The sequence below is a fragment of the Pteropus vampyrus genome, unplaced genomic scaffold (genome assembly GCF_000151845.1).
Source record: "Pteropus vampyrus isolate Shadow unplaced genomic scaffold, Pvam_2.0 Scaffold170, whole genome shotgun sequence".
NCBI classification, from domain to species: Eukaryota; Metazoa; Chordata; class Mammalia; order Chiroptera; family Pteropodidae; genus Pteropus; species Pteropus vampyrus.
In genome coordinates, this window is record NW_011888951.1 from 489793 (window position 1) to 502574 (window position 12782).

General features: G+C 36.7%; 1 protein-coding gene across 1 annotated transcript in view; it reads left to right on the forward strand.

Annotated features, from left to right (window-relative positions):
* FYB2 (FYN binding protein 2) overlaps window positions 1-12782 on the forward strand; it is a 70169-nt gene that overhangs the window by 12496 nt on the left and 44891 nt on the right. The window contains 1 exon segment of the mRNA XM_011370508.2: window positions 11146-11246. Within this exon segment, the coding sequence (XP_011368810.2) occupies window positions 11146-11246 (101 nt within the window).

The following is a 12782-nucleotide window of genomic DNA, read 5'->3' on the forward strand; positions in this document are numbered from 1 at the left end:
AGAATCTGTTATCTTTATTTCGTATTAATTTGCATATGTAATATAGCCTTCTAATATTAAACAAAGCTAAATAATTAGTATGATCTGAGCTCTTCGTTTGGCCTTGTATATTATGTAAAGACTGCTGCCACGTGAAGATATGAACTCAAATGAAATCCTCTTTCTTCTGCTCTTTTTCAGTCTAGCTTCCAGCTAGTAACACTCTGCCAGGAAGCTTGTCATTATTTTAGCCCTCATGAAGGACACTTTCCTGTCTTCATCCTCTTCTGTGGACTCAATACACTTTGAATTCAATATTTATTTAATCAGACTAATCATTGAGCACTTCACCTCCATTTTATCTTTAGAATAAAATTGAAAAATCGCAAACTCTTTACCGGAGCCAAGGTCTTATATGTTCTGGCCCCTCTTTACTCTCCACTCTTTACTCTTCTCCTCACCCCCTCCCTCCCTCGATCGCTGTCTTCAGCCCACTGACTGTCATTTTATCTTCTCCTCAAACACAACAAGCATTTTCTTACCGAGCAGAAATATTTGCTTTTTCCTGTGTATAGGATGGTCTTCTCCCAGATCTTCATCTGATAAGCTCTTTCTCATCATTACCATTCATTCGTTCGTTCATACATACATACAATGAACATTTACTGAGCCCCAAGTATGTGCCAGACATTGTTCTAGGTGCTGGTAATGCAACAGAAAACAAAACAAACCCTCTACCCTCGTGGAATGCACACTTTAGTTGGGAAGAAAGGCAAGTTATCAAATAATGATATGATGTAAGGTAATGATAGATGCTTAAATGTCAGTCTCCCTGACTATAGCTCACGTTTCCTCTCCCAAGCTACCATCTATTCCATATTTAAGCATGCTTTATTCTCCCGTTGATATTTATTAATGCTTCAAAGGATAATATTTATTCTAGTTATTCTACTTATTCTTGAGCTCAAGGACCTTGCCTGTTATTTGCTTTTATGTTGTAGAACAGTCCTTGGTGCAGAAGAGAAGCTCAATGAAAAAAAAAATAATGATGTAATATTATCTATCAGTCCATCTAAGAGTTAGTAGCATTTCCGTGAGTATCACAGGAGAATAAAGACAGCTAGGAGCCTATAATGTGCCAGGCACTGTGTTAGTCACTGGGACTCAGCAGTGAGTTATATAAAGGATCCCAGATCAAGAGCTACAAAATTAAACTAATTAAAAAAAAGATATAATTTTTAAAAGTACAACAACTATTAAGAGCGGTATAAAGCAGAGGATTGTGGGAAATAGAAATAGCTGAGAGGAAGGTTATTTGGAAAAGGGAGCAGGAGAAGGACTTTCTTGATGGCAACATCTAAGGTAAGACTTGATGGTTGAGAAGGAGCTGGCCATACAGAAAGTATTGCAGACAGCAGGAATGGCATTTGCAACGTCCTCAAGGTAGGAGAGAGCATGATATCCTTGCAGAACAGAAAAGAGGCCAGTGTGGTTAGACTGTAATAAGGGAGGGAGAGAAAGGTAGGAGTATGGAGAGGTTGCTAGGAGTGAGGTCGTAAAGATGAGGCGCTTGATGGTTTTGTTGTCGTCTGTTTTTAATTATAAACCCTAGGAAGAGGAAACCTCTAGAGAGTCTTAAGGAGGATCTTAAGATGACAAGATCTAAATTATCTTTTAAAAATCATCTTGGCTGCTATGTGGAGAATGGATTATAGGAAGACCAGAGAGAATGACACTTAATTTGTATTTTAAAGACTAGGTTATGAAGAGCACATTGGTAGTAAGGCTATTACAGGCAGAGGAGCCACACATACAGAAGCACAGAGGCAGGAAACGTCCATAGGTAGGGTGTGGGTGGGGCAGTATAACATATAATAACGGTTCAGCATATGTTGGCGGAGTAAGTAATACAATGGACTTTGTTTGAGACTCATATATAGTCTATTTTTATTATTTTCCAGTTTCTTGGGTGTATTTCACCTCCCTGTCTAAATTATAAATGTTTCGAAAGCAGGGAATCTAATACTCCTTTCTTACCAGCTACCGAACTGAAATTTATTTAAATTGAATGACATAGCAATAATTGAAAATTAGAAGATCCAGGGAGTATGTTTTAAAAGGTTAAGAGCATAGAATTTTGGGTCAGATAGCCTTGGATTCATACTTGAAGCTCCACACACTAGCTGCGTAAGCTTAGAAAAGTTATGTAATATCTCTGGGCTTCCCATTTTCTTACATGGGAAATGGTGAAATCAATAAATCCTACTTCCTAGGATTGCTGTAAGGGTTGAGATAAATATCTATAATTCCACAAAGTGCCCAGCAGTGTCATAAACACTTGATGGATGGCAGCGATTTGTCTATGACAAGGTCTAGTACAGTAGCTGGGAGTCAGGACACAGGACTTCCAGTAAAGCCTGCCACTAGCTCAGAGGGTGACCTTGCCTCCTTCTTCTATAAAGCAAATGGGGTTAGATTTTATGGTACCTCAAAGCAGACACCCTGAAATTTTAAATACAGATATTTTAAAAGTTGACCTTAATGATGAAAGTAAGGACTTGAGGTCATTTTGTTTCAAGCTGCAGAAGTTCCACTGGATTATTAGGAATCTGCTTTAGCGGCTGTGTTAAAAGTCAAATGCTTTCAGAGCCATTCCTGAAGTCGTCAATGTCTTCATCGATTTCGCCTTAACCTCAAAATGTAGATTACATAATGCTGTCCTTATCTTATAGGCGATAATGTCAGGCACAGAGAAGGCTAGTGACTTCCCCATCACATTTTTCCTATATAAATGACTGATATATAAAAGAATTGATCTGTGAAACTATAGGATCAGCCTAACAAAATTTTGAAAAATATCACCCAAAACCCACTTGTAAGCTTCTTGACCTTCCCCATCATCCTGTGCTTCATTATTTTCATTTCACAGTTTCCCCTGGGTTCAAGGGTGACCTGTAATTCAGAGGAACACAGCAACCAACTAGGAATCAAAAAGCCTGGTTTCCAGACCCATTCTACTACTTAACAAGAGTGCTGTCTTGGGCAAGTTGCTGAAGCTGTCCACGGCTCAGTTTCCTTGTCTGTGAAATGCCTCAGGGTGCCACTGAGAGAATTAAATGGGATAATGTAGACAGCATTAGCACTAACCTCGTTTGTTCAAAGAGTGAACGAGAGTGTGTGAGTTAATGAAAAATCTCAGAGTGAATGAGAGTGTGTGAGTTAATGAGAAATCTCTTTTTTTCATCTTCGGCAGACATTATCTTTCTCATTATGGTTTTGTTTTTCGTTTGTTGAATCCCGTGGAGTCCTCTTTGCTGTATCCTCCTGTGACCCCCTTCTTCGATGACTTCCATTGCAATGGTAGCGGTTCATGCTATGTTAGACTTCAAGGGGTGCCTCCCTTTTGTGAGATGCTATATAGCAGTGTGGTTAAGACTCCAGATTCTGGAGTCAAATAACTGGCTTCTGATCTCTGCTCTGACATTTACTCGGTGACCTTGGATTATGTCTGTTTTCTCTTCTGAACATGAAAAGAATTGACAGTACTTCATAGGGTCAAATGAGGATCAAATAAATGGATGCATGTAATGAGAACAGTGTCTGGCACATAGTAAGTGCTCAGTAATTATTAGCTATTGTTATTGTTTACATGCCCTCTTTCTGAATAAGATCAGTGGTTTGGCAACGTAGCTTCAGAGTTAATGATATGACTCCTGAAACTGAGGCCAGGGGAGATGGCACGTTACGTAAGGTTAGGTAGCACTTCGGTAACATCATTTGGTCGTGGTATCAGTCAGGGTTCTTCAGAGAAACAGAGGAGATATATGTACATATTTTATTATATGTAATGCATATTATGTATATTATAATTATTTGTTAGTTATTAATTATGAGGAATTGGCTCACATGATTATGGAGATCAAGTCCCACAATCTGCCATCTGCAAGCTGGAGACCCAGGAAAGTTAGTGGTGGTATTTAGTCTAGGTCCAAAGGCTTGAGAACTAGGGAAGTGATGACATAAATCCCAGTCCAAGGGCCAGAGAAGATGAGATAGAATGTTTCAGTTGAACAGGCAGGAAAAAATCAAATTCCTCCTTCTTCACCTTTTGTTTTATTCAGGCCCTCAACAGCTTGCAGGATGCCCACCCACACTGGAGAGGGCCATGGAAAGTCCTGATTCCACTGATTCAAATACTCATCTCATCCAAGAACACCCTCATAGGCACACCCAGGAATAACGTTTAATCTGGATGCCTCTTGGCCAGTCAAATTGACACATAAAATTAACCTTCACAGTCATCATAGTTTTGCGGCCCTTTATTAAAACAATTGAGTTATAAATTCATGAGTAAAAAAACCCAACCCTAGTGCCCAAGGCAGAGTAACATCGGCGGCATTGTTTCTTTGTTTTTGTTGCTGAAGTAGAAGTAGTAAGGTTATGAAATATGTGGTAGTAGAGTTGGGCTATATACACCTACATGTATGTATACATATCGGTATATATGTGTATGTAAATGCATAAGTATATGATATACATTTATCATATGCATATAATATGTATCATAAATAAATATGTGTATCATATATAAGGATATCTGTGTCCAAACAGAGATGCGTGTGTCTTGTGTGAAAATGGAGAAAGTAGGAGAACTAGTGGTAGAGGTAGCAGAAGTCGAAATACAAGTGGTTGAACGATGGAGTGGTAGAAGTAGAAGTAGAAATAGTTGTAAAAGTAGTAGTGGAAGTAGTGGTAATGGTAGGAGAAAACACTGCCAAGCATGTCACTAAACAGCAATATTTATGGCAAGGAAGAAGAAGTCCAATTACTCATCCAAGGTCACAGCCAGGTAAAGCTGAGGTTCAGTCCCATACCTGTCTTTCCAAAGCTATGCCCCCTTAAAACCATTCTGCCTGGCTGCTTCATTTATTCTTCAATTTAACAATCATCTAATATGTAGAAGGTGGAAGTTTTAACAGCTTGTGAGAGAAAAACATCTTTTAATTTTTATGTGTATTATTTGTGTGTATTATTGTGAACCTGGCACAAATACATTTTGAGATCCATTTTTGATAGCATGGATGTCATTTTTAAAAGTTTAATCATCAATCCTTTAATTCGGGAGAAAGTTTTCTTAGGGCAAAGATCTGTGGGGAGAGTAGTCTTGCAAGAATTATTTATTGGAAATAGGCATTTGCCCAGTTTGGGACTTTGAGTTATTGAAATGTCCGATGGTCTCAGACTCCCCTGTCACCAGGAATTTGTAGAATGTCACATAGATCAACTCTTGGCTAAGCTACTCCTGTTCCTCTTGTCTCCAAAACGTGTTGCCCATTGAAATAAATGGAAGCTAGGTTGTCAACTTAGGTCCACCTCCCTAATAAAACAAATATAAAATTACATCTATAACGTGTTTTGCTGTTCAAGTCTCAATCTTAATGCAAGCCCTTAGATTTTCCGGAACTGTCTTGCAGTGAAAGTTTTGACCCAGCCTCATGTAAAGTGGTGCAGGAGAGGCTGAGAAATGAAACGTACCCATTAAGCATTTCCCACGTATTCACTCAGCTGTTGCCACAGTGACCCTATAAAGAAATAAAGGCTCTGGGACCCTGAATGACTACTTAAGACCACATAGCCAGTGAGAGAGGAATATGATGGATCTAAGTACAGTATCTAATATATGATAAACCCTCAACACATAGTAGCTAATACTGTGATGGATATTTTCACTGTTTGACCAAGTGAACAGATGTTCAAATTAGCCAGTACCACTTCTCCAGAGTGAATAGCCTAAGGCAGAGGTTGACAAATTATTCTCCAGCGGAGGGCTGTAGCCCAAGGTAAATGTGGCAAGTGTAAGCAAGCATGAGAGGAGGTTATGAGTTGACGCTTCAGCCATAGACAGCCCACTTGTTCAAAAATTTATTTTGAAGATAGGTCTCCTAGAGTCCAAACACAAGGAAAAATAGCTGGTTTTGTAAACCATTTTTAACACTCGCATCGCATTTTCAGAGCTGTTGTTTCTTCTTAAACACAGATAACGTTGACAATACCATCAAGAAACATTACTGTGTTATTATGTAATAGTTAAATGACTAGAGGCTTTCTATAAGAAAATCAGAAAAAATAACAACTTGATGCTATGCTAGTAATAAAAAGAACTTTCCAAAATGCAAACCCCAAAATTATTTTTTTAAAAACACTGTAATTTCTGTCCTCCAATATAATATTGCTAGCACAATTTTGTGGAATGTCCACGTGAAGAGTGCAAATATTTCATTCGATATCCACAGTATACCTTTAAAGTGGATTTTATTATTACTATTTTGTAGAGTGGGAAACTAAGGATTAAGGAATTTATCCAATACTTTATAATTAGAAAGTAGAAGTGCTAGGATTCAAATTCATATCTGTCTGAGCCCAAGCTCCAAGTTTGCCTGCAATTCTATGCTGCTTCCCAATAATGTCTACAGTCCTGGAGACAGAGTATAGATAGATATTTTAATAAATGTGGAAACAGAAATTGAAGCATAGAGATATTTAATTCATAGAGTTATTTCTTCCCTGCAATTCAAGTTCTTTATATTGACCCACACTGTATTAAATCCAGGCAGATCTCAGATCTGGTTTCAATGGACCAGAAAAAAGATAAAAGACATTCTCAGGTAGCAAAAATATATTAAGTTTAGATATATCTGCAGTATCGTTTTTCCCTTTCAACAGTAATTCTGAGACTGCCTGTTTGTAATGACAATTGATCTGAAGATGCTTTTTTTTTTTTAAATTTTACATTTGGTTGAAATTCTGGTCATCTGAAATCAGATATTTATTCATTCCTGGCAAAGGTAGTGCAAGACATTGATTAAATATCTTTTTTCAATTATTTCACAAATTGTTTCTTATTAATAAAGTTAATTTACCATAGACCCGATGAGATTGTTAGGCCACTGGAGCATGAGATACATGGTATAGTCTATAATTTAAGAAAGTTTCTCTTGATTATTTCATGTAGGGGGAAGGAAACAAAACAATGAGGGGAGAAATTACTGATACATTAGAGTTTATAATTTTTTTTCCTTTTCACGAATGAACTACTCATTCATCTTTAAAAATATTACAGAAACTATAAAAAAAAAAACCTACCTCAAAATATCCAAAATAGCCAAACAAAGAAGGGAAAACAATTGGGTGAAATGAGCTTATGATATAATAATAAATGTAGAGAAAAAATGAAAAGAGCACTCCAGTCTTTTCATTGTCTGCAACAACAGTAGCGATATACATATAAATGGAAAAATTCAGGAAGAATACCAAAATACTAAGACTTCACTTGTGGTAAGTTAGGAGGGTTATAGGTATTTTTTTTTTTCCTCTCTACTACCCACAACCGGTGTGAAGCAGTTAATCTTCATTTGTTATGATATAGTTTAAGCCCCTTTCATTTCACTCTCCAGTCCCATTTCCCTTTCCCCCTTCTCAGAGCCAACACCAACTCAGAATGTAGGAGTGTATTCAATTATAGTATTTCTTATACTTTAGCCACACACTCATATATCTGTTAAAGATACAGTATTTGACATTTTTCGTATAAATATAATCTTATTTTATCTTTCTGCAACTTGATTTTTTCCCCCAAAGCTGTATTTTCATATTCTGTGTCGATGCATGTAAGTCTAGGTTATTCATTGTAATTGTATATTTCATCATATAGACATATCACAATTTGTTCTTGTATTCCCTTACTGAAGGACGTTTAGGTTGTTTTAAATTTTCACCCTTTCAGATGCTGCTACAGTAATCGTCCTCACATTTCCAGGTGAATATAAGCAAGTTTCTCTAGGTTTTTTTACCTAGAGTTATAATTGCTAAGCATTAGTAAATAAACAACTTCGGTTTTGCTAGATATTGAAAAATTATCCTTCAAAATAGTTGTGCATTTCATACTCTCAAACCAGTATAAAGAGTTCTGGTTTCTCCATATTCTTGCTAAATGATATATTTTTTCAAACTTTAAGATTAAACTGAAAGGTGTGAACCAAAGTCTTATTGTCTTGACTTCCATTTCCCTGGTTACTATGAGGTTGAGAATTTACTTACATAAACTATTCATTTGTTCTCTGCTGTGATGTCTATCATATCCTTTTGTCCAATTCTCTATGAGTTTGTCTTTTCTATTGTGGGTGTTCCCAGTACAGTTTAGATATTAACCCTTGTTCCACTTTGCTATTAAGTGTGGTATTTGTTGGAGGTTAAACTACTTAAGAAAGTTTATCTACCTGGAATGTTTTGCATCTATTAAAATAATATATGGTTTTTTTTTCCTTTTATTATTTCAATGTGATTAATTACAATGACAGATTTTCTGATGTGAGTCATCTTTGAAGTCCTGGCAAATTTTTAGTTTTTCTTAGGTTAGTTTTATTACTGATTAATTCATTTTCTACTGTTTTATTTACTTGGGCTAAAATGTCTTGAGATTGGCCTATATTTTTATTTTATTATTTGGTCATTCGGTGGTTTTAATATCAAAATTATACTGTTCACTTAATATGAGTAGTGCAGTTTTTCCTCTTTTTCTATTCTCTGAAATTGGTCATAAAACTTGCCTATAGAACTGTTTGGTAGAGGAAAAAGGGACAGGTAGGTTGGGTGTGATGTTGGGGAGGGGGGATTGTGAGGGGTGTGTACTATATTGATTCAAGCCCTTTGGTGGTTTATTGGCCTATCAGTCTATTCTTCAATCACTGTGATAATTTTATATTTCTCTCTATAGTCACTGATTTTCTCTAGACTTTTTAATTGATTGGCAGATAACTGATATTTAACATTTTTATAAATTTACGAAAACTGAAATCTCTCTCTAGTTTTGTCCCCTTTCTTAGCTCTAATTTATGTATGTCTGTGTACCTTTTCTCATTTTCTTGAACAGTCATGTTAAAGTATGATCTAATATTAACATACCTACCTAAGTTTTCTTTTGGTTAGTATTTAGTTTGCCTCTATTTGTTCATTTATGTGAGAGCTTGGTTTCTCTGCCGCTTTTTATCAGCATTAGCCATATTTTTAAAACATCCAATCAGATATTCTCTATTTTATTGGAGTAGGTTAATCTCTGCATTTTCGATTCTTGATCTATTTGGACTTTTTCCATATTTTATGTTTTAAATTTACTATGAAATTGCTTTACTTTTATTTTTTTCTTTTCTGCCTTCTTAAATATTTGAGCTTTCTTGCATATTATCCTTCTACCATTTGAGAAGTTAAATATTCTGTCAACCTTTTAGTGGTTACAGTTAGAGTTTGACATCCACAATTAACTAAATCTAATGTTAATCAAATCTATATCCTCCTAAATAATGTGAAGACCTGAGAATAATTCCTATCGCCCTCTCTCACCATCTTCCATATTATTATTTAACATTTTAATTCCATTTTATTCTTAAACTCCTACAAATTAATAATTTTTTTCAGTCAATATTTATTTAGATTTACCAAAAGCTTTATTAATTTTTTTGATCACCATTGTTTTTTATATCCTACTTCATTACTAGTGCAATTTCAGGGATCCGTGAGCAGTAAATGCATATATAGGTACTTGTGTTCTGACAACATCTTTGTTTCTCCCTTGCCCTTGAATGATAATTTAGCTGGAAGAGAATTTTATATTGGCAGATATCTTTACTCAGTACTTTACAATATTATCCACAATCCCCAGCATCTATTGTTGACGATGAGAAGTGCATTGCCAGTCTGCTGTTCTGTCTTTTCTCTCACATAGCTTTTACATTTTTTTAATTTGTCTTATGCTAATTTATTACAAACTCTGTAAGTGTGGATTTGTCATTATTTCTCACCGTTGCTTCAGTAGACAGGTTCATGTCCCTTTTTAATTTTAGAAAACTCTTAGCTATTATCATTTCAATATTGACCTCTTTTCATCTTTCTCTTTTCCTTTTAGAATCCCTAGTATATATGTTGGACCTTCTCATTCTATCCTCCCTACTGTTAAGTTTTCTTTTAATATTTTCCATCTTAATCTCTCTGTGCTATCTTCTGGATGACTTCCCCAGATCTAATTAATTCACCAATTCTCTCTCATGCTACGTCTAGTCTACTATGCAACCCTACATTAAATTTTTTATTCAAGAACTACATTTATGATTTCTATAACTTTCTCCTGTCTCAAATGTACATGTTTTTTCATACTCTCTAATAGCTTTTATTCCTCACTTTATTTCTTTCAATCCTGAAAACATACTTACTTTAAAGTCACTTTCATGTCATTCTATTGTTAATTCTCCCATGAGTTATATCTTCTGACTACCTATGATGACTCATCTCCCTGTGGGGTATGCAGTTGTTGACTATAAGCTTCTTTTGAACAGGAATTGTTTCTTTTAGAAACCATAGGTGCCGTGGGGCATGGAAGCATGTGCACTAGATGGTTTTAGATTGGCTTTACAAGGAAGTGGGGGTGGGGGGATTTCAAGTACCCTGTAGTTTTGTGTCTCTGAAATACACAGATAATATGCATTTAGTACCCTCACCTAGACTTGATGCTGAATTTTCAAGTTTCTGATTTCTGGCGGGTGCCTCTTTTTAGCTTCAGAGGCCACAGTCAGATAACAGTCTCCCCTGCTCAGTCCCTGGAAGAGTGCACAGATATTTCATTAGAATTTATGTTATGGATGGGATGGCATTTTGTAACTCTGGACTTTATGCTGATAGCTCAGTTCCAGCTTCCCATTCAGATGAAGCCTATGGCTCAGACTTCTGACTCAGACATTAAATTCCTAGCTGCCCAGTCACTAAGATCTTTCTTTATCTGGTTCCAATATCCCTTTGAGTTCTTTGGCTGCAATTTTCATTTACATCTTTAATTGTGAGTTTTCTCTCTATGTCTGGCACCTGGGGATTTTTACCTTATTGATTTCTAGGTGAGTTATGTGTTCTTTGTATTATGCTTTGCATTGTTATATTTCATCCAGAATTCCTATGTATTTAGAGTAGGGGTGATGTGCCTTCCATATCTGCTGAGGTTACCATATTGACCAGACATACTTATATTACCTCTCTAATGAAGGAAAAAAAAAAACAAAAAGTTTTAAAATATATTTAAAGAAACGGTTTATTTTAAGTAACCATTTTTTCCTCCATGTTTCTCAGTGCTGAATTTGAAGAGCCACATAATTATGAGGCAACAATTTCATATCTGAGACATCCTGACAACTCCATTAACCTGTGCACTGCAAAAGAAATTGCTGATTGTAAGTCTGCTAAGCCAATTAGTATTGTAACCCTGTGTGGAATGAAAATGTGTCAAAAATGGTATTTTCCCCCAGCTCACTATAAGTTTAAATATTCACAGCCATGCTGCTCTACCATCTTCTTTCTTTCTCCCCCTACCCCGCACCCCTTGTCTAGTCTCTTAAAAATATAAATGAATCCCGTTGGGCATCAATCCTATCTCACGACTCCCAGTGATGCCTTCTCTCTACCCTCTTCTAGTCTCTCCTTCCCCAGTCTACTTAGATGTTTTGCCTTTTTTCAATATGTAGGAGAGAAAAATCAAGATATGGTGGTTCTTTTTATTTTTTATTGTCCACCTATAGAAATGTCATCTCTCTTCTTGTGGTGTCTTTCTTGAAGTCCCCTGGTAACACTGTGTGTGTGGACAGGGAGATAACAGGCCATGAGAATGAGGCCCCTGTGTTTAGCCTGACCTGGAACACAGGATTCACTTAACAAGTCTGACCACTGGTTCAGGGCTAAGTCTTCCTGTCTCTGTTGTTGCTGAAAAAGCTCAGACCTTTCTGTGAAAGAAGAGATCTAATCAGGAAAGAAGATAAAGAAGCAGGGACTCATAGCATTTCTAAAAGTTTCTATGTCTTTCTTCTGCCTATAGGATCATTCAATTTTTGAGGAAGGGCATAAATATTGGTGTTAGATAAATCACTAGGATTTACTAAGTTTATACTGTGGGCCACAGTTTTGAGAGATCTTCTGTGTACGTCCCTGATGATTTGGTGGTTTTATGAACCTACTTTTAGAGACAGGAAACTCAAGATCAGAGAGGTTGACTTACACAGAGTCACAAAAGTAATATGTGATAGAGCTACAATGTGAAGGGTTCAGACTGCCTCTAAGATCCAAGCTCACCGCAGCTATATGCTGCTTTTCTTAAGGATAGTTTGCTTCCCTAGAAGGAGGGTTAGAGGAACATTATCTGGTCCAACCTCGTTATTGTTTGGAAAGAAAGTCGTGAATACATACTTAGGGAGTTTGCATAATAAGAGTCAGGACCCATTGAAATTTCCTTCCCTTCCTTCAGGAAATAAGGGGTTGTAGAACTCATGGAAAAACTCACTCTCTCCTAGACAGGTAAAACCTAGATTTTCCCATATGGCTTATAAAATGCTAGCCATAAAAAAAGACAAATCCTGCCCCTAACACCGCTAAAATTCAATGCTCCATAGTTGGGGTGTCTGGGCTCCTGAATTAGAGCACAGCTTCTCAAATGTTAACATGCAAATCACTGGAGGATCTTGTTCAAATGTAGATTCTGATTCAGTAGCTCTGGGTTGGGCCTGAGATTCTGCATTTCTAATAAATTCTCTGGTGATGCCGATGCTGCTGGTCCACAAACCACACTTTGCTAGAAGGGCTGTGGGCCACATGTGGGCTACACCCCAGCTGCATGCCTTTCTGCAAAGCCGAGGACTCGCAGGGCCAAGGAGATGCTATAATCAGAGCCTGGACCTTCTCTCCGGACTACATGAGACCCTGAGAATTCTCTCCCACCA